General features: G+C 44.4%; 1 protein-coding gene across 1 annotated transcript in view; it reads right to left on the minus strand.

Moving 5' to 3' along the window:
* Window positions 1-23,161, minus strand: part of PARP10 (poly(ADP-ribose) polymerase family member 10) — a 140,606-nt gene that overhangs the window by 698 nt on the left and 116,747 nt on the right. The window contains exons 7-9 of the mRNA XM_063450905.1: window positions 22,541-22,658; window positions 3,872-4,848; window positions 3,090-3,264 (exon numbers count right to left, since the gene is read on the minus strand). Of these exons, the coding sequence (XP_063306975.1) occupies window positions 3,090-3,264; window positions 3,872-4,848; window positions 22,541-22,658 (1,270 nt within the window). The remainder of the gene's footprint in view (window positions 1-3,089; window positions 3,265-3,871; window positions 4,849-22,540; window positions 22,659-23,161) is intronic.

Below are 23,161 nucleotides of genomic sequence, written 5' to 3' on the forward strand. Positions count from 1 at the left end.
AGGGGGAGAAATCGGTCAGCATTAATGAGGTGCGAGGGAATCGGCCAGCATTAGTGGGGTGCAGGAGGGGGGAAATTGGTCATCATTACTGGAGTGCGGGGGGGGGGGGGGGGGAGGGAATAAGCCAGCATTACTGGGATATCAGTAACTTGATCCCCGTATAAAAAAAATTCATATTTGCCTATAACTCCTCCTTTAAAGCTGCCCTCTGAAATGCACGCTCTGTGTGCAGCATCTTTAAATCTACTTCCATCCATGACCTATTTATCTCACACTCCCTAAACCTACTGCACTAATGGAAACATGGCTCTCTCCCTCTGATACTGCTACCCCTGCCTCACATTGCCATTATTAATAGTCCCCCTGGTTCCCCTCTCCTCTTCCTTGACCACTTTGCTGCCTGGCTAACCTTCTTCCTCTCTTCTAATATTCCATCCCTAATTCTTGGGGACTTCAATATTACCAGTAACCCACCTTTGACCACAGCAGCCTCTAAACTACTTTCAATTACTTCCTCCCTCGGGCTATTGCAGTGGGGTAATTCTCCCACCCATGTAGCTGGCAATACCCTCAGCCTCATCTTCTCTTATGCATGTACAGTATCTAATATCTGCAACACTCCATTTCCTCTCTCTGATCACCACCTGTTATCATTTGCTCTCGAGTAACCCAACAACCTCAGCCTAACCCCCCTCAACTCAGGAGGAACCTTAATTCTATTGACCTCCAGCAGCTGTCAGCTGATATTGATTCACAACTGCTATTCATCCCTTCCCTCTCCTGTCCCTCACTGGCCATTTCCACCTATAACACTACCCTCACCTGTGCCTTGAACGCTGAAGCCCCGCTCCAAACAAGCACCTCAAGGAGGACACGCCCCCAACCGTGGCATACTAAATCAACACACTACCTGCAAAGATGCTCCCGCTGTGCTGAACGCTCCTGGAGGAAGTCTCGCACCCAGGCAGACTTTCTCCATTATAGATTCATAGTGTGTTCATAGAGCGCAGCCCTTGCCCTTGCCAAACAGTCCTACTTTTCCTCTCTCATTAGTTCATGCTCCCGCTATTCCAGACATCTTTTTAATACCTTTAACTCCCTTCTTTGCCCTGCTGTGGCAACCCCCCAAACTAACCTTACAGCCAATAGCTTTGCATGCTACTTTACTGACAAGATTGAACAGCTAAGGAAAGAATTCTCCCCACCCTGCCGTTGTCTTTCTCAACCACACGTAGACCATCCCTTTCCTACCCTTCAGACTTTCTTCCCAGCTACTGAAATAGAGGTGGCTGCGCTTCTCCTTTCCTCTCGCCCCACCACTTGCCCGTTTGATCCTATCCCGTCTCACCTCTTAAGGAAGGCACAAGACAAGGGGAGAGAGATCTTAACTCACATCTTCAACTGCTCTCTCTCTTCTGGCATTGTCCCTGCTGACCTTAACCCCTTAAGGACACATGACGTGTGTGACATGTCATGATTCCCTTTTATTCCAGAAGTTTGGTCCTTAAGGGGTTAAACGTGCCACTGTAGTACCTATCCTAAAAAAAACATCTCTTGACCCATCCACCCCTCTAACTATCGTTCCATATCCCTGCTCCCTTTTTCATCAAAGCTTCTGGAAAGACTTGGAATTGAGGAAGCGAGACAGACAGGTAAAGACAACTCTTTCCCTGACCCTCTTCAGTCTGGCTTCCGTCCTCTCCACTCTACTGAGACTGCTCTTATCAAAGTTACTAACGACCTAATTGCAGCTAAATCCAAAGGCCATTACTCCATACTAATTCTTCTTGACCTCTCTGCTGCCTTTGACACTGTTGATCATGCTCTCCTCCTTCAAACTCTTCAATTGCTCGGTCTCTGTGACTCTGTCCTCTCTTGGTTTTCCTCTTAGATCTCCCAACGCTCATTCAGTGTCTCATTTTCTAATGATACCTCCTCCCCTCGCCCTGTCTCGGTTGGAGTCCCCCAAGGCTCCGTCCTTGGTCCCCTTCTATTTTCTCTATATACTGCCTCTCCTGGCAAACGTATTGCCTCTTTTGGATTCCACTACCACCTGTACGCTGATGAAACCCAGATATATCTCTCCTCCCCGGACCTCTCCCCTGCCGTCCTGCAACATGTCACTGCTTGCCTTTCTTCCATCTCTGACTGGATGTCCTCCCGCTTTCTGAAACTCAATCTCTCTAAAACTGAGCTCCTTGTCTTTCCTCCTCCTAATACTAATCCTCCTCTTTCGCTCTCCCTTCAGGTCAGTGGTATCCACATAAGTCCATCCTTGCAAGCACGCTGTCTTGGCGTCATACTTGATTCTGGCCTCACCTTTGAGCCTCACATCCAGTATGTCGCCAAATCCTGTAGATTCCATCTTAAAAACATAGCCAGCATCCACCCCTTTCTTACAAAAGATGCTACCAAAGAGCTTGTCCATGCTCTAGTAGTTTCCTGCATGGATTATTGTAACTCTCTCCTGATTGGTCTTCCCAAAAGCCGTATTGCCCCGCTACAGTCTATAATGAATGCTGCGGCCAGACTGATTTTCCTCTCTAGTCAGTCCTCTCACACCTCACTCCTCTGTCAGTCCTTACATTGGTTTCCTGTATCCAATAGGAGCCAATTTAAAGTACTAACCCATACCTTTAACCCCTTAAGGACACATGACGTGTGTGACACGTCATGATTCCATTTTATTCCAGAAGTTTGGTCCTTAAGGGGTTAAAGCACTGAACAATTCTAGCCCCCCTTATATCTCTTCACAGATCCATAGGTATGTCCCTTCTCGGTCCCTCTGCTCTGCCCGTGACCTTCTCCTGCTCTCTCCTAAAGGGCAGCACTCTACTCTCTCCTCGAGTTCTGCTTAACTCCCACCCTATCCCACCCCACCCCACCTCATAAATCCCCCCTCTCATAATATTGTAAAGCGCTACGGAATCTGTTGGCACTATACAAATGGCAATAATAATAATAATAATGTGTCTCTCGGTTGCAATGAATACATTTTAATTGGATTATATTCAGGTTTACAGTGTGAATTATCAGGGTTTTACCGGCTGCAGGTTTGGTGTCTGGCTGGTTCTCCCAATGGGACTCACCATTTTTGCCGCTGAAGCTGCGGTTGAAGCCGTGGTGGCATATTTCCAAGGCACTTGTTTTGGTGGTTCCATGATAGAGGATGCGTTCCACTTGTCCACATGGCTGGTGTAACAGCATGCTTTGTTTCTTCAGCTCGTATTGGTGGGAAAGTAGCACATTATTCACCTTGTGAACCTGAAGAAACCAATTACAGTGAGAACCTGCGCAGCAAAACGTGGCCTCTTCATCTCGTGGCTAATATATTGGAGTAAATAGCCACAGGGATCGAAGAGACACGGAATGCACGGTTTGTGATACTGGTTAGCAGATCTCTAGGGATCGCAGCAACGAGTGAACCCCAAATATAATACTAGCCTGAGCCCTAAATATAGTACTAACCTGAACCCCAAATATAAAACTAACCTGAACCCCAAATATAACACTAACCTGAGCCCTAAATATAATACTAACCTAAACCCCAAATATAACGTTAACCGAAACCCCATATACAGCTCTGTGTACAGTGTGTCATTAATCCCCATATACAGCTCTGTGTACAGTGTGTCATTAATCCCCATATACAGCTCGGTGTACAGTATGTAAGCACCTGTTATTCTGCCATGCTATTTATTGGCTTTTCAATGGGTATATGTGCTTTAAGTGTATTAGAGGAGTAAATGTGGTATTTGCAGGATAAATCTCATTAACATAGGGTAATTGTAGGAGGTATATAATAATGTGTAATGTATAAGTGTGTATGCAGGGTATAAGTGCTGTGTACAGTTTGTCTTGGTGTACGTACCTCAAGAACTTCTATAATGGTCTTCAACTCCTGTAATGTGTCATGGTAGGAGCGTACTACTTGCTGATACTCTGAGCATGTTTTAGGAAGAAGGACAAGTTGAACGCCTTTCTTTAACTCTGTATCTGTCATTTCTCCAGGAGAGACATTACCCTTCATTAACATCAAGATCTGAGAAAGTTCTTGGTGGCATATGCTGGGGGCTTGGCCGAATCCTTGTATGTGAAACTGTTGGCCATACTCACTAATTTTCACGCCATGCTTACTCTGCAGGGCTGACAGAATTGCCAAATGCGGTTTATTTTGATCCTGTATTACATCAAGTATGACGTTATTCAACTCCCCCGTAATTGCTTTTCGTAGAGCAGCACAAGCCACCACCAGGTTAGTCTCATCTCCAGCAAACACTTGAAGACGGGCACTGTCTGTTCTATGATCTCCTTGTGCAGAAGATGTAGACTTCTCTCCACTCATATCTACATCTGATTTCCCAAAGTTCTGCGTAGATCGATCCATGAGAGACATCTCTAGTACTCTTTGCATGGTCTCCTCATTCCCTTCATAGTTCTGCTCTCGTAGAGACATCTCCAGTGCTCTTTGCAGACACTCTTCAGACGGTGCCAAGTCTTGCTCTAGCATGGACATCTCTAAAGCACGCTGTAGCTCTCTGTCCTCCTCTTCCGAGGACATTTGTTGAGTATCCATTGACCTTTGTATTGCCAAAAGTAGCTGGGCTTCTTCGTCTAGCTCCCTTTCTTTATACTCATCCCGAGATTTTTTGCAAGCTTCTTCCAACTGTTCAACTTCAGGGTCACACATGGATTGATCATCTGAAGACTCATCAGTGCTTTTACTGGCGTCCTCCAAAGGTATATTTAATATGGTGTTGGACAATACATCTCCATCTGAAGAAAGCTCTGTCATTTCAGCTTGGTTTCCTGAGTGTTTCAGGACAGAGGCCAGCGCCTTGATATTGTCTAAGAGAGAGAGAGAGACAAGATGCATTGAGTGATGCAGAGAAATTCCTCTAAAATCTAGCTGTATATTATAAACATCTGCTGCACTGCTAGATGTCACCACACAAGCGACACCTCAGTGATACGACTGTCTTCTACAGAACCACAAACTTTGTGTCCACTAAATGTTTGATATTTGGGAATTGATGGTCTACTGGCTACTTAGTAATAATAATGCATGTAATTTATTATTATCGCCATTTATATAGCGCCAACAGATTCCGTAGCGCTTTACAATATTATGAGAGGGGATTTAACTATAAATAGGACAATTACAAATAAACTTACAGGAACAATAGGTTGAAGAGAACCCTGCTTAATCGAGCTTACATTCTATAGGAGGTGGGGTGTAAAACACATTAGGACAGGAATTTGCAATCAAATAAGGTGGGCTGCCCTTTAGGAGAGGGCAAGAGACAGGTATGTGAGGTAGGGGTTAGTCTTGGAGGCCATAAGCTTTCCTAAAGAGATGGGTTTTAAGGCACTTCTTAAAAGATGCAAGACTAGGGGAGAGTCTGATGGAGGTAGGCACAGGGCCGGACTGGGAATTAAAAGCAGCCCTGGAAAAAAATATTTACCAGCCCCATAATGCGTCACGACCTGGGGTCTGCTGGGATATGGGTCTGTAGTAGGGTATTGGAGCAGTGGTGCAATGTGTGAGGGGTGTAGTGTGTGTGAAAGGTTCAGTGTATGTGTGTGTGTGTGGGGGGAAATGTGTGTATGGGGGGGCTGTGAATGTGTGTGTGTATGGGGGACTGTATATGTGTGTGTGTGTGGGGCAATGTGTGCATGGGGGCAGTGTGTGAATGTGTATGGTGTGTGTGTGTGTGGGGGCAGTGTGTCTATGGGGCTAGAGTTCACTCTCAACACTGCGACCACCAGGAATTCATGGTGGTCGCAGTGGTGAGAGTGAACTCTAGCCCATAGCTCCAGGGCTAGAGTTCACTCTCGTGAGAGCTGGAGCATTGCCGTGGTAACCGCAGAGGAGTTGCAGGTTGAGCTCCCGGGTCCTCTCTTCCTCCCTCCCCTGCCGGCTGCCCGCACGGTGCCTGTGGAATGGGGAGGGAGATCGGCTGGCAGGGGAGAGCCTCGTGGGTGGGGGCTCTTTCTCCCCCTCCCCTTGTTTGTCTCTCTCCTTTCTCCCACTGTTTCTCTTCCCCTCGGTCTCTTTCTCCCCCCTTTCCCTGTGTGTCTCTCTCTCCCCCACATCTCTCTTTCCCTCTGTCTCTCTCTCTCCCCCACATCTCTCTCCCCCCTTTCCCTGTGTCTCTCTCTCCCCCACATATCTCTTCCCCTCTCTCTCTCTCCCCCACATCTTTCCCTCACATCTCTCTCCCCCCTTTCCCTGTGTCTCTCTCTTTCCCCCACATCTCTCTTCCTCTCTGTCTCTCTCTCCACCACATCTCTCTTCCCCTCTCTCTCTCTCCCCCTCTGTCTCTCTCTCCCCCCTTCCTCTCTCTCTCCCCCTGTTTCTTTTTCCTCCCTCCACCATCTCTCTATTCCCACTTTTTCTTCCTCTGTGTCTCTTTCCCCCATCCTTTCCCTGTGCCCCTCTGTTTTATTTGTCCCCTCCCCTTGTGTCTCTTTATTCCCGTCTTCCCCTCCCATTTACCTGCGAGTAGTGAGTAGGGTTTTTTGCTGGAGCCGCCGGAGCGGGTGGCAGCCTCGCCGGTCCGGCGGCACTCCTGTCAGGCTGTCACTAGCGCTGACTCGCTGGGGGCTGAAGGAGGAGGGAGGAGCAGGTCTCTGTACCATGCACAAATGTACAATTCCCAGCACAGGAACCGCGAGGGAGCATGGTACAGAGACATGCTCCTCCCTCCTCCTTCAGCCCCCAGCGAGTCAGCGCTAGTGACAGCCTGACAGGAGTGCCGCCGGACCGGCGAGGCTGCCACCCATTCCAGCGGCTCCAGCGCGGAATGCGGCCCCCTCAGAGTGTGTGCCACCGGACCGGCCACCCGGTGGCACATACATGGTCAGTGCAGCCCCCAGGTGCCGCGGCCCACCGGGAAATTTCCCGGTATCCCGGTGGGCCAGTCCGGCCCTGGGTAGGCAAGCTATTCCATAGGAAGGGAGCCGCCCGCGAGAAGTCCTGCAAGCGCGAGTTGGCCATACGGGTGCAGACAACGGACAGGAGGTGGTCACGGGCAGAGCGGAGAGACCGAGAAGGGACATACCTAAGGATCTGTGAGGAGATATAAGAGGGGCTAGAGTTGTTCAGTGCTTTATAGGTGTGAGTTAGTACCTTGAATTGACTCCTATAGCATACAGGAAGCCAATGTAAGGACTGGCAGAGGGGTGAGGTGTGAGAGAAACGACTAATGAACGCTGCTGCTAGACTGATTGTCCTCTCTAGAGACTGTAGGGGTGCAGTACGGCTTTTGGGAAGACCAATTAGGAGAGGGTTACAATAATCCATGCGAGAAATTACTAGAGCATGGACAAGCTCCTTGGTAGTATCTGGTGCAAGAAAGGGGCGGATGCGGGCTATGTTTTTAAGATGGAATCTACAGGATTTGGCAACATGCTGGATGTGAGGCTCAAAGGTGAGACCAGAGTCAAGTATGACGCCAAGACAGAGCGCTTGCAAGGATGGACTGATGTTGGTACCACAAACTTGAAGGGAAAGCGAAAGAGGAGGATCAGTGTTAGGAGGAGGAAAGACAAGGAGCTCAGTTTTTGAGAGATTGAGTTTCAGAAAGCGGGAGGACATCCAGTCAGAGATGGAAGAAAGGCAAGCAGTGACACGTTGCAGGACGGCAGGGGAGAGGTCCGGGGAGGAGAGATATAGCTGGGTGTCATCAGCGTACAGGTGGTAGTGGAATCCAAAAGAGGTAATAAGTTTGCCAAGAGATGCCGTATAAAGAGAAAATAGAAGGGGACCAAGGACAGAGCCTTGGGGGACTCCAACCGAGACAGGGCGAGGGGAGGAGGTATCATTAGAAAATGAGACACTGAATGAGCGTTGGGAGATCTAAGAGGAAAACCACGAGAGGACAGAGTCACAGAGACCAAGCGATTGAAGAGTTTGAAGAGGCGAGCATGATCAACGGTGCCAAATGCCGCTGAGAGGTCAAGAAGAATTAGTATGGAGTAGTAGCTTTTGGATTTAGCTGCGATTAGGTCGTTAGTAACTTTGATAAGGGCAGTCTCTGTAGAGTGGAGAGGGCGGAAGCCAGATTGAAGGGGGTCAAGGAGAGAGTTGGAATTGAGGAAATGAGACACACGGGTTAAGACAAGTCTTTCCAGAAGCTTTAAGGAAAAAGGGAGCAGGGATATGGGACGGTAGTTAGAGGGGGTGGACGGGTCGAGGGATGTTTTTTTTTAGTATAGGTACTACAGTGGCATGTTTAAGGTCAGCAGGGACGATGCCAGAAGAGAGCGCGCAGTTGAAGATGTGTGTTAGAGAAGGCACGAGACAAGTGGAGAGAGATCTGATAAGGTGAGGTGGGACAGGATCGAGCGGGCAAGTGGTGGGGTGAGAGGAGCAAAGAAGAGCAGCCACCGCTTGGTCAGTAGCTGGGGAGAATGTCTGAAGGGTAGGAAAGGCATGATCTATGTGTGGTTGAGAAACAGAAAGGCAAGGAGGGGAGAATTCTTTCCTTAGCTGTTCAATCTTGTCAGTGAAGTAACATGCGAAGTTATCAGCAGTAAGGTTAGTTTGGGGGGTGGCCACAGCAGGGCGAAGAAGAGAATTAAAGGTGTCAAAGAGATGCCTGGGGTTGCGGGAACATGAACTAATGAGAGAGGAAAAATAGGACTGTTTGGCAAGGGCAAGGGCTGCACTGTATGAAAGCAACATGAATCTATGATGGAGAAAGTCTGATTGGGTGCGAGACTTCCTCCAGGAGCGTTCAGCACAACGGGAGCATCTTTGCAGGTAGCGCGTTGATTTAGTATGCCATGGTTGGGGGCGGGTCCTCCTCGAGGTGCTTGTTTGGAGTGGCGCTGCAGTGTTCAAGGCAGATGTAAGAGTAGAGTTATATATGGAGATGGCCTGTGAAGGACAGGAGAGGGAAGGGATGGACAGCAGTTGTGAATCAATGTCAGCTGACAACTGTTGGAGATCAAGAGAATTAAGGTCCCTCCTGAGTTGAGGGGGGTTAGGCTGAGGTTGTTGGGTGAGGGGGTACGTGAGAGCAAATGATAAGAGGTGGTGATCAGAGAGTGGATATGGAGTGTTGCAGATATTAGATACTGTACATGCATAAGTGAAGATTAGGTCAAGGGTATTGCCAGCTACATGGGTGGGAGAATTTGCCCACTGCGATAGCCCGAGGGAGGAAGTAATTGAAAGTAGTTTAGTGGCTGCAGAGGTCAAAGGTGGGTTTATAGGAATATTGAAGTCCCCGCGAATTAGGGATGGAATGTTAGAAGAGAGGAAATAGGGTAGCCAGGCAGCAAAGTAGTCAAGGAAGAGAAGAGGGGAACCAGGGGGACGATAAATAACAGCAATGTTAGCAGAGAAGGGTTTGAAAAGGCGAATTGAATGTATTTCAAATGATGGGAAAGAGAGAGAAGGGGGGGTGGGAAGAGGTTTAAAGGAGCAGTGAGGGGAGAGGAGAAACCCAACACCACCACCTTTACATTCAGAGTTTCTTGGGTTGTTGGTAAGTTGGAGACCACCGAAGGATAAAGATGCAGGGGTGGCAGTGTCAGAGGGGGAGAGCCAGGTTTCTGTTAAGGCTAGTAAATCTATAGAACGAGAGATGAAGAAGTCATGGACAGCAGTGGATTTAGTAATATTGCAAACAGAGCGTGCGTTCCAGAGGGCAGTATTGAAGGAGGTTTTAGAGGAACATGAGATGGGTATGAGATTAGTGTGGATCCTTGGGTTAGTATGTGGTGAGTTTGCCGAGATGGGACCGGGGTTTGGAGAGACATCACCAGCTGCTAGGAGCAAAAGGATAGAAAGGAAGTGAAGGTGGGAGTAGGATTTGAAAGTTTTGTAGGAGGGTATGTATGTAGAGGATTTGGGAGAAGTTGGTGGAGATAGGCTGGAAAGGTATGTGTAGAGTGCATGTGATGAACAGAGAGGGGAGGGGAGTAAGGTGGAAGTAATGATGATGGTGTTGCCAGGGACAGGTGAGTGAAAGGATAGGGATATTTTAGTGATGAGAGAAGTTAGTGTTAAAGTGAAAAATAGAAGGGAGAACATTAGAGAAAATGTGTATTATATAGATATGTAGATCATATATACACACAAATATCAATGAGTGTTTAAACCATTGTAAGGATGCAGTGTGTTAAATGAATTGAGGTGAGGAGAGGTTTAGTGACTTGATTGGTGTGTTAAGGAAACCAGCTGATGTGCACTATCTATAAGTACGTTGATGACCATGGGAGGGGATGGTGGGCAATCTTCCAGAGATGATACCTCTGCTCAGAAGATTCAGCAGGACTTGGTTGCTTGGGGGTGCTGGGTGTTAATGGTGTTTTAAGGGGCCCAGTCTGAAATATAAGGTCTGAGGTTAGAAAAAAAAAAGAAATAAAACACACTATTATGGGTGGGGAGACATGGGGCTATTGAGGTAATTAATTAGAGATGAAAAACTAAAAGGAGAGAACATTTGGGATAAAGGATAGGAAGGATCAGATAGGTGAAAGTCATAAACCATGAACATAAATTTACTAGATTATCAGAGTAGTAACACTAGCTAAACAAACAATTAACAAAGAGTCTTAGAGAATAAACATAAAACGACATGATCATACCAGCTTTAAGACAAACAAAAACAGAAGATCAGGATGGGAGATATAGTTATCAATTAAGTAGTGATAGTATAGGGAGGGAGATGGAATAGAACACAATTTTAAAATAAGAGTTTAAAGGAATCAGTAATACAGGTATTCTTGAGTAGATCTTCCAGAGATGATACCTCCGCTCTGAAGATTCTGCAGGACTTGGTTGCTTGGGAGTGCTGGGTGTTAATGCTGTTTTAAGGGGCCCAGTCTCTGCTCTGAAGATTCTGCAGGACTTGGTTGCTTGGGAGTGCTGGGTGTTAATGCTGTTTTAAGGGGCCCAGTCTCTGCTCTGAAGATTCTGCAGGACTTGGTTGCTTGGGAGTGCTGGGTGTTAATGCTGTTTTATAAACTCCAAACTTGGAAATCTATTTCCACCTCTGTCCTCCTTCAAGATATTAAAAATCCAGGTTTAAATGAAACTATTACAATCTCTAAGATTTTGTATTTTGTATATTTTGGCCCCACAGCACCCTATAATGTATGCATGTTCAGGTGAGTGCAGCCCTCTTGGTTTCTTTGTGAATGTGTATATATATATATATATATACACATACACTGAACAATATTATAAATGCAACACTTTTGTTTTTGCCCCATTTTTCATGAGCTGAATTCAATGATCTAAGACTTTTTCGATGTACACAAAAGGCCTATGTCTGTCAAATATTGTTCACAAATCTGTCTAAATCTGTGTTAGTGAGCACTTCTCCTTTGCCGAGATAATCCATCCACCTCACAGGTGTGGCATATCAAAATGCTGATTAGACAGCATGATTATTGCACAGGTGTGGCATATCGAGATGCTGATTAGACAGCATGATTATTGCACAGGGGTGGCATATCAAGATGCTGATTAGACAGCATGATTATTGCACAGGGGTGGCATATCAAGATGCTGATTAGACAGCATGATTATTGCACAGGTGTGGCATATCGAGATGCTGATTAGACAGCATGATTATTGCACAGGGGTGGCATATCAAGATGCTGATTAGACAGCATGATTATTGCACAGGGGTGGCATATCAAGATGCTGATTAGACAGCATGATTATTGCACAGGGGTGGCATATCGAGATGCTGATTAGACGGCATGATTATTGCACAGGGGTGGCATATCGAGATGCTGATTAGACAGCATGATTATTGCACAGGTGTGGCATATCGAGATGCTGATTAGACAGCATGATTATTGCACAGGGGTGGCATATCAAGATGCTGATTAGACAGCATGATTATTGCACAGGGGTGGCATATCGAGATGCTGATTAGACAGCATGATTATTGCACAGGTGTGGCATATCGAGATGCTGATTAGACAGCATGATTATTGCACAGGTGTGCCTTAGGCTGGCCACAATAAAAGTCCACTCGAAAATGTGCAGTTTTATCACACAGCACAATGCTACAGATGTCACAAGTTTTGAGGGAGCGTGCAATTGGCATGCTGACTACAGGAATGTCCACCAGAGCTGTTGCCTGTGAATTGAATGTTCATTTCTCTACCATAAAAACCCCATATACTGCTCTGTAACCTATATACATATGTTAGAAAAACACCTCCAAAGCATAACTTTTCCATCTCCATGTTTTATAGCTAAATTTTGGTCTCATCTGACCCCACAACACATTCATCCAGTTCTCCTCTGAATCATTCAGATGTTCATTGGCAAACTTTAGACGGCCTGTACATGTGCTTTCTTGAGCAGGGGGACCTTACAGTCCTTAACGTCGTAGTGTGTTACCAATTGTTTTCTTGGTGCCTATGGTCCCAGCTGCCTTGAGATCATTAACAAGATCGTCCCATGTAGTTATGGACTGATTCCTCACCATTCTCATGATCATGGAGCACCAGACCAAGGGATACTGAGAGTTATTTTGTGTTTCTTCCATTTGCGAATAATCGTACCAACTGTTGTCACCTTCTCACCAAGCTACTTGGCGATGGTCTTGTAGCCCATTCCAGCCTTGTGTTGGTCTACAATCTTGTCCCTGACATCCTTGGACAGCTCTTTGGTCTTAGGCATGGTGGAGAGTTTGGAATCTGATTGAATGCTTCTGTGGACAGGTGTCTTTTGTACAGGTAACGAGCTGAGATTAGGAGCACTCTCTTAAAGAGAGTGCTCCTAATCTCAGCTCGTTACCAGTATAATAGACACCTGGGAGCCAGAAATCTTGCTGATTGATAGGGGATCAAATACTTATTTCACTCATTGACATGCAAATCAATTTATAACTTTTTGACATGCGTTTCTCTGGATTTTTTTTTTGTTATTCTGTCTCTCACTGTTAACCCCTTCAGGACCGGCCTGTTTTGGCCATGTTGTACGTTAAGGACCGGCCTGTTTTGGCCATGTTGTACGTTAAGGACCGGCCTGTTTTGGCAATGTTGTACGTTAAGGACCAGGCATCTTTTTGACACTTTTGTGGTGTTTGTGTTTAGCTGTAATTTTCCGCTCTCTCATTTACTGTTCCCATACAAATTATATATTGTTTGTTTCAGCACAAAAAGGGCTTTCTTTACATACCATTATTTGTATCATGTCATATTTTACGTTAAAAAACATGTTTTTTTCGATTTCTCACCATATTTTATTATTTTTTTGACTTTTGCTTGAAAAATCTTTTTTCTTTAGCTTTCGTAGGTAAGTAAAAAACTACTAAATAGATTCAAAATTTTGTCCTGAGTTTAAAAATACCCAGTGTTTACGTGCTTTTTTTGTGTGCAAGTTATGGGGCTATAAGTACAACTAGGACATTGCTGTTTCAAAATATAGATTTTTAAAATGTATCAATAGTGACTTTGTAATACTATTATCTGTCATAAATCTCTGAATCACACCCCACATGCACATATTTTTTTTTTTAAGTAGACAATGCAGGGTATTCAATATGGGGTATGTCCAGTCTTTTTAGTAGCCACTTAGTCACAACCACTGGCCAAAGTTAGCATTTATATTTGTTTGTGTGTGAAAAAAGTAAAAAACTAAATTGAACGCCAATTTTGGCCAGTGTTTATGACTAAGTGGCTACTAAGAAAGACTGGCCATACCCCATTTGCAATACCTTGGGTGGTCTTCTTTTGCAAATGGTATGCCATCATGGGGGTAATTCTCATTCCTGGGCTACCATACGCTCTCAAAGGCAACGTAACCAACCTGGCCATTTTCAATGTAAAAATATTTGACCCTTATAGTTGACTCTGTAACTTTCAAAAACGCTACAAAACCTGTAAATGGGGGGGGGGGGGGGTACTGTTTTACTCGGGAGACTTTGCTGAACACACATATTAGTGTTTCAAAACCGTAAAATGTATTACAACAATTATATAATCAGTAAGAGTGCTGTTTGTGTGTGAAAAATGCAAAAAAAGTCACTTTCGCTGACAATATCATATTTGTAATACCGTATATACTTGAGTATAAGCCGACCCGAATATAAGCCGAGGCCCCTAATTTTACCAAAAAAAACCTGGGAAAACTTATTGACTCGAGTATAAGACTAGGGTTAGAAATGCAGCAGCTACTGGTAAATTTCTAAATAAAATTAGATCCTAAAAAAAATATATTAACTGAATATTTATTTACAGTGTGTGTATAATGAATGCAGTGTGTGTATGAATGCAGTGTGAGTGTATGAATGCAGCGTGAGTGTATGAATGCAGCGTGAGTGTATGAGTGCAGCGTGAGTGGATGAGTGCAGCGTGAGTGGATGAGTGCAGCGTGAGTGGATGAGTGCAGCGTGTGTATGAGTGCAGCGTGTGTGTATGAGTGCAGCGTGTGTGTATGAGTGCAGCGTGTGTGTATGAGTGCAGCGTGTGTGTATGAGTGCAGCGTGTGTGTATGAGTGCAGCGTGTGTGTATGAGTGCAGCGTGTGTATGAGTGCAGCGTGTGTGTATGAGTGCAGCGTGTGTGTATGAGTGCAGCGTGTGTGTATGAGTGCAGCGTGTGTGTATGAGTGCAGCGTGTGTGTATGAGTGCAGCGTGTGTGTATGAGTGCAGCGTGAGTGTATGAGTGCAGTGTATGAGTGCAGTATGTGTGTGTGTGTGTGTATGAGTGCAGTGTGTGTGTGTGTGTGTGTGTGTTGCAGAGCCTTGGTGGGGGGTGGGCAATTTTTTCTTTTTCTTTTTTTTATTATTTTAATTTTTTTTATTATTATTTATTATTTTTATTTATTTAATTTTATTATTATTATTATTGTATTATTTATTATTGAATTATTATAATTTTTTTAATTATTACTAATTATTTTTTTTCGGCCCCCCTCCCTGCTTGATACATGGCAGGGAGGGGGGCTCTCCTTCCCTGGTGGTCCAGCATTGGCAGTTCAGTGGGGGGGAGAGGGGAGCTGGCAGAGCTGTACTTACCTGTTCTGCAGCTCCTGTCAGCTCTCTCCTCCTCCGCGCCGTCCGTGCAGCTCCCGTCCGCGGCTCTCGCGAGATTTACACTGGGAGCTGACCGAGGTGCTGAACTGACGGCGCGGAGGAGGAGAGAGCTGACAGGAGCTGCAGGACAGGTAAGTAACGCTCTCTGCAGCCCCCACAGCCCCAGTTTGTATTATGGCAATGCAAATTGCCATAATACAGACTATTGACTCGAGTATAAGCCGAGTTGGGGTTTTTTAGCACAAAAAATGTGCTGAAAAACTCGGCTTATACTCGAGTATATACGGTACATTTTACTGTTTTGAATCACTAATATTTGTGTTCAGCAAAGTCTCCCGAGTAAAACAGTACCCCCCATGTACAGGTTTTAGGGTGTCATAGAAAGTTACAGGGTTAAATACAGTGTTAGCAAATTAAATTCTCTGGACTTTCGGCCTGGGTTGGCAGGCAGGTCCCTCAAATTGCAATCAATAAAATTACTTAATTATGTAAAAATATTACCTAAATACGCACGTAGAATTTAAATATATATGCATATTTATATATTTGAAGTCTACGTGTATATTTATATAATTATTTATGTCATTTTGTATATGGACATATTTATATATATCTATGTATAAAAATGAAATTATTTATATTTCATATTATTTTTATTTATTTAAAGTGTATTTTGATACAAGTGTATATATATATTAATATAGGTTATGGTGGGGAAAAAATGTGGATTGAAAACCCCTTCCACCTGTTTTTTTTTTCCCCACCATAACCTAATTGGATTTTGCTTCCCAAGCACTACCAAGCCTCAATAAGCAAACCAGTAACCAACCTCGTGCTGTCAGGCAGTCTCCCCACACCGGGAGCAACGCTGATCGCCGCCGAGGGAGCGACGGCGATCGGGTAAGTACATATTACCGCTATGACGGTGTCAGGGTTTCTTTGCTGTTTTAAACCCTTTTCTGTTTCAGTGATTGAGTTTTCAGCTGCAATTACTATGAGCTGCTTCTGCTTGTTGCCACGGTTACTCACCTGTGAGTAGTAATCACCCTGCTGCTAATCAGTTCTGCCTATTTAAGCAGCTAAGCCCAGAACCTCCTTGCCCTTGCGTGGTTTCCTGTTCCCCAGAAGTCTCCTTGTTCCTGTTTGTTCCTGGTTCCTGACTCCGGCCTTGTTCCTGTGTTTCCTGTTTGTTCCTGGTTCCTGACTCCGCTGCTCTCCGTGTTCCTGACTCCGCTGCTCTCCGTGCTCCTGATCCTGGCTTGTCTGACTACCCGCTCTGGTGACTGACCCCTGCTTGATTCCTGGACTTTGCTTTTGGTTATTTCTTTATTTGTTATTTATTAATAAAGGTGTTTTTGCATCTAGTTCTATCTCTATCTGGTTCCTGGTCCCTAACAGACGGTTCAGGACCGTCACCGGTCCTCAAGGGGATTTTTCCGATGACAGTCCTGAACCATCAGCGGTCGCGAAGGGGTTAAGATACACCTACCATTAAAATTATAGACTGATAATTTCTTTGTCAGTGGACAAATGTTCAAAATCAGCAGGGGATCAAATACTTACATACATACACACACCAAATATATATATATATATACCGGTATATAGACACACACCTCTAAAAAATAAATAAATGAGAGACCACAGCAAATCAAGCAGTTTCTCTGGTTTTAATATTTATAGGTATTTGAGAAAAATAAATTAAGAGCAATATAAAAGTTGGAATAGTCTGCGACAAAAAAATTACTAGAATTACTAACTGGCTGTTGAACAGGGGCTGTTCCATAACAAAATTAAGCAATCTGCAATTGCTTAATTACAATTAAAACGGCACCATTGGATTGGCTGCCAGTTAAGGACCCCACGTGGGGCTGAAAGTGTCATAGTTGATGCAGAGTCAGTGTATCTCTTACCCCTGACGAAGGTGGACACGCAGTACATCGAAACGCGCGTCGGGCTATTTTCTTATCTCACAGGGTCACCTTGGTGTACTATACCATGCATATTTAACATGGTATAATTTTAATAGCACTTAACCTTTCTTTTCTTTTTCTAATCTCTGACTGTCTGGTAAGCTTAACAGGGAGAGAGGCCGTATCTTATCTCTATGCTTTTCTTTAACTAACTAAAAGTGCTGCTTTACACATTACTAAACTAAGTGTGACGAAACCAATCTCGCCACATTGTATTGGAGGAGCCTGGTTGCCCGCCTGCTGCCTTTGGACTATGGGCCAGACTGTAAAATACTTATTTGCCCTGCAGAAAGGCTTATTCGTGCCTTTTCTGCCGGGGTGTTCGGTAGATTTTATCTACCGAACAAACTACCGATTGCCAGGCCACCCGGGAGCTGGAGTGTGCCCTCAATTTACCTCCGTGAAGCTGCGGTTAACCGCAGCTTAATTGACTAATCCAGGGTGGTCTTTGTTCGTCGACCGAACACGTGGCGGCGGCCATTTTACAAGTACCGTACGGCCAGCGGTGTTCGGCACCTAACTTATGGAACTATAATCGGACACTTATTTGCACGAACACCGCTGAGCCGTCCGTCTCCTGGTTCCTGTTCGTGGGGATGTAGCCGAACAGCCGTTCATTCGGTATTCTTATGTGAACTGTGGTAACCCAGATAGCTATGCCATGGAGCCTATTCGTGTGATTAAAGACTTTGGCTCCATGGCGATTAAACTGTATTCGTGTAGTCTGGGTGCCATTCACCTAATAATGTGCACCCAGACCTGAGCTATCTGGGGATATGTAACATGTCCCTATTTAATGTGTAACAAGTAACTATATATATTTTAAAGCATATTACTGTGTTTGTGTCCCCACATGCATAATGGAGTCTGGCCTTTGTCCTGGGAGATAATTAATGAAGTAATTCAATTATCTCCAGGACAGAGAGGAGGAAACCAAGATGCATGGTGGGAAGGTATTGTGGCTTGTGGCGAAACCGACCTCGCCACCTGTCCTTGGAGGGGGCTGCTTGCCCGCCTCTTGCCTTTGGACTATGGCCCTGCAGGTTAAACTGTTTATTTTCCCTGCAGAAAGGCTTATTCGTGTGATCTGAGTGCCATTCATCTAATAATGTGCAGTCAGATCAAAGCTATCTGGGGATATGTAGAAATGTGTGTTTTATGTACTAAAAGTAAAAGACATAAAATTACATACTGATACAGTCTTTTTGTCTGCCATGTGGGTAATGGAGTTTGGCTCTGTCTTTGGAGATAATTAGATTCCTTCTCCAATTATCTCCAGGGCAGAAGGGAGGAAGCCAGGATGCATTGTGGGGATGTTTTACTTTTACTGTTTGAGCCAGGGGGAACAAAAGATACTTTTACTAACTTTTGAACCCCTGGTCTGATTCATGCCATTTTTTTATATGTTATTCCCCTGAATGGATTGATTGTGAATATGTATTTTTATGCGAATGTGATGTATATTTTGGGAGTTATGAATGTTGTGTAAAAACTGTATTTTCCCTACCTATGATAATTGTATTTTCCTGTGTGTACAGATAATTAGTTTACAGGTAGAGGGGAGGGCTATGTGTGGGATGTAACTATTGTGTGATTGGTTAATGTACGTTACTGTGTGTGTCCCTCCCCTTCATGGGAGCACCTAATAAAAAGGGCTGCAAGCTAGCAGCCAGAGAGTTCTATTTTTACCCTCAACTTGAGTCCTGTCTCTTATTGGGGGAATCTGCTACAAGGGATTGCTATGCTAGGCATATCCCCTTGCTATACTCACTGAGCTCTTGCTCTTGTAAGAGCTTGTTCCTGCTTCGTTCTGAAGGGAGATAGCTGCAGCCTGCGGTGCTTATGGTGTCTGGTGGAGTGCTTGGAGTCCTCTGGAAGCGCTAGGAGCATCTTTCAACTGAGGTACCCAGTCGGGGTGCCAGTTGATCCGTTACATGGCTATATGTACTAATCTGATACATGTCTGTCTGCTGTTTCAGTCTTCCATTTGGTCCCCTAGGGGAGTGTCCACCAGGTGGGAGACCTGCATAAATACAGGGGCAGGTAGCCCTGAATAAACAGACCACTGCTTGACCCTCAACACGGAGCCTTGTCTCGTTCTTGGGGGGATTCACTGTATGCTGCTGGAAGATTGATTGCTAGGAGTGTAAGCTGATGTCTGCTTTTCCTGTTCGTCTGCTAGCAGCTATTCGTGAGGTTCCAGTTGGAGTGCTACCTTATTCCCTTGTATGCAGTTTGGGAGTTTGGTACATTCGGTTATATCCAAATTCGGGAGTTTTGGTGCTTTTAGAGTAGCTGTGCCTTTTTGGGAAAAGGGGATTATCGCCTAAACGGATTTTTCCCCTTTTATGCTGAAACGGTCTGTAACACTAAGATACTATTATTGCTGCTTTACACATTACTAAACTAAGATACTATTATGAGGTATATGGCCAATGGCAAATGTCCACTATCTTTGATGTATATCAGTCTTACTTCAAGCTACGTTCACATATCGCAGTGAACATTTAGTATTGAAACTGACTATCTCCCTGTACCTTGCTAACTGGACTCAATTAACCCTTAGGATGCCCCATAGCTTGGCCAATTCACAATAAAGCCTTTATTGTAGGAATCCTAATGGAGTTATTTTACAGCCAGAGAAAAGTAACTTTGCTTTAGCAATTACCCTGACTCTTATACATTTGGTTCTAAGTCAGATCAACATTGTGTTATCCAGACTATATCAGCATTTATAGGCAATCCGTTTTGTCTTGAATGTGGATATTACATTTTTCTATTTGAGAAAAAAAAAAAAATATTTTATTCTATAAATTACTGACAACATTTCTCCCAAATTCCAAATAAAAATATTGTAATTTTGAGCATTTATTTGTAGAGACAACTGGTAAAGTAATAAACAAAAGATACAGCATTTTCAGAACTCTAAAAATGAATAAACTTGTTTTGTTGGTATTATCAAACACAATACTAATGTTTTAACTTGGGAAGAGTTCGGAAATCTGTATTTGGTGGCATAACCCTGATTTTCTGTCACAGCGACACGTTGGGTAACTTTGTGTGACTCCTGGCTTTGTTTGAGGGCTTGTGACCATCCATCTTCCTCTTTAGCACAATCCAGATGTTTTCAATGGGGTTCAGGTCTGGACACTGAGCTGGCCCTGACGGTGATCCTTCTTACACACCTTGATTGACCTGGCTGTGTGGCATGGAAAATTGTCCTGCATAAAAAAAATCCAATCCTCAAAGTTGTGGAATGTTGTCAGAACAGAAGGAAGTGAGTTTTCTTCCAAGATAACCTTGTACATGGGTTGATGGATTCGTTTTTCACAAAATGAACCTGTCCGATTCCAGCCTTGCTGGGTGCAAGACACTGTGACTAGCAGGTCTCTCCGGTTCCCTGTCTAATCACTACATGATAAGTTGTTGGGCAAAGCTGATATTGGACTTATGAGAGAAGATGACTGTGGCTAAAGTAACCTCGACACTTGGTACTTGGAGAGACCTACCTGCCAGCCTCTTGCCCCAGGATTATGGCCCCTGCGCTAAAACTGTGTCCCAAGACTGTGAAACGGCTTGTTCATGCTTTTTTCCCTATATGGTTCGGCATTTGGACTTACCGAACAAACGACTGAACAGCCGGACCACACACAAGTGGAGTGTGTGACGGTAGTAGAAAATATCCCCGTCAAGCATTCCCTTCTTCCCATAAAAGTAAAATCACCCAATATTCCACAAGTAGAAATATCCCTGGAATCGCCGAATAATCCACACATGAGCCAAAACTTAATGCTGGAACAAGACTGATTTACTGGCACACAGAACTCACAATTTATGCAACACAAAACTCCTCCTCTGGGCCAGGCTAGATAATTGAGTTTTAGCAATATACATAGCTCAATTATCTGCTGGCCAGAACATTTACAGTTTAACATACTTTTTACCTAACATTCATAACTATAAAACCATACATCACATTCACATAAAAATTACATATTCACAATCAATCCATTCAAGGGAACAACATATTAAAAAATGGCATGAATCAGACCAGGGGTTAAAAAGTTAGTACAAGTATCTTTTAAAACCCCTGTCAGCATGGCTAAATCTGGCTTAAGCAGATTTTATAGAGGCCTCTATCCTGGAGACAAAGGGGGAAGTAATTCAATTATCCAGGGCTAGAGGCAGACTCCATTAACCACATGGTTACAAAAATACATAAAACACTTTAAAATACATTCATTCTTGACATTTGGAACCGAACAATATAGACCTTAAAATAGCAGGGAGAGAATTAAACTGAAGCATATAGGCAATTGCATAAAAGTCCTTCACAGAGTGTGTCCCTCATTTACCTCCCAGGAGCTGCTGTTAACCACAGCTAATTGACGAATGGCTGGTTGGTCACCATTCGTATAGCCGAACACGTGGCAGCGGCCATCTTGTCTAGTCGAACCCGTTTAGCGGTGTTTGGTCGTCAAGTTCATGGAACTCGAATTGGACACGCGATGGCACGAACACCGCAGAAACCTTACCTTCTCTGAACTTCAACTCTTCAACTGGAGTTGTACGCCGTTCGAGAATTCAAACGGCACTTTAACATCGACATTTGCACGAACGGTTCCCGTTGAACTGAACTTAGTATCAGAAATAGACAGGCCGCACAGCCACATTTTGTGGAACTGTTTTGGGCAGGAAATCAATGCTGCGGTCGGTCCAAAGAGACTTCCACCAAACTTGATCCGGCCTATATAAACTCAAACCTACCTCCATACTGGGCTGACGTTGACTGGTCACTTCCGCTTCCAGTTTGCACCAGTAGGATTTCCTTGTGCAGAATTCCAGGCCTAGTTACAGCCAGGATACCTTCCAGGCAATCAAACAGGCCCTCGCACCACAGACCGCCAACACCAGCAACTCAAAAAACGGCACCACCAGCTCCTCTCAGCGCCCGGGGCAACATATCCACGTTCCGCAACGGTACTTCCGGGGAACCTACCCAAACTTCCAGGTCGGCCACCAGGCAACAGTGAGTAAAAAAACAAATGCACCAACTCACCTTGTTCCCCTTGTTCGTGGGAACGTTTCCACCGAACAGTGTCTTTCTAAGCGTTGTAGAACTGAACGCAGGCGATCATGGAAGTCCAGCGGTGTCCAGGAATATCAGTGTCCGAAAATAGTTCCATGAACGACCAAACACCGCTGCCTGGTTTCATGCGAACAAGATGGCCGCCACCTCGTGTTTGTCCATAGGAATTGCAGCCACCCAGACGAACACTTAGAACACTGTGGTGGAAATTGCTACAAAGTATCAATTAGGCTTAACAAGCTCCAGGGTGGTCTCCTGTTCGTGTGGCTGTTCGTTACAGAACCATATAGTCCAAATACACGAACAGAGACTTTTACATCACATTTTACAGGGCCCATAGTCTGTGGGCAAGAAACTGGCAAGCAGGTTCCTCCAGTAACTCGTGGCAAACTAACTTGGAAAGGGGAGTTTGTCATATTGGTAAATTGACAATATATTAAAAATGTTACTATATGACTCACCTATGTCTGCAGACAGGAACGCATTTGGTGGTTTCAGTACTTCATCAGCTGTAGGTGTGTGGTCAGAACCTATCTCCATTGGGACACCATCCTTGAGTAGACTCCAGGGTTTCACGTACTGCAAGTCATAGATTTAAAATCCGTTAATTTGTGGGGATTTTGAAATTAGAATCTTGGGGTGGCCAGTCAGGAGATCAATGAGTAGAGGGGGGGTCATGGACAATAAGTAGGGGGGAGGGGTCATCATGCATAGGATCAGGCATTAGTCATGCAGTGGAAATATACTAGGGATTTATATAATATAAAATGAGATACCGAGGATTATTCGCTAAACTACGAATTTAAAGTGATTTTAAAATTTCAAGTCGAAGTAGCCAAACTGGAAAATTCTCACTTTGACCTTAAATTTGTAATTAATTTTGAATTCCCAACAATTCTCACTTTAGTAAATAACCCGGACAGAGTTTTAAAATTACAAAGACGGGTATAATTTGAGGTGTGTGACCTATGTATTTTCAAAGGCTTCTGATTCTCAAGGGAGGAGAGCCAAACTTGGTCTTGTGCTTCAGATTATATGTGAGGTCTAAATTCCAGCCTTTGATTATTATTATTATTTTATTA

This window comes from Pelobates fuscus, chromosome 4 (genome assembly GCF_036172605.1).
Source record: "Pelobates fuscus isolate aPelFus1 chromosome 4, aPelFus1.pri, whole genome shotgun sequence".
NCBI lineage: Eukaryota > Metazoa > Chordata > Amphibia > Anura > Pelobatidae > Pelobates > Pelobates fuscus.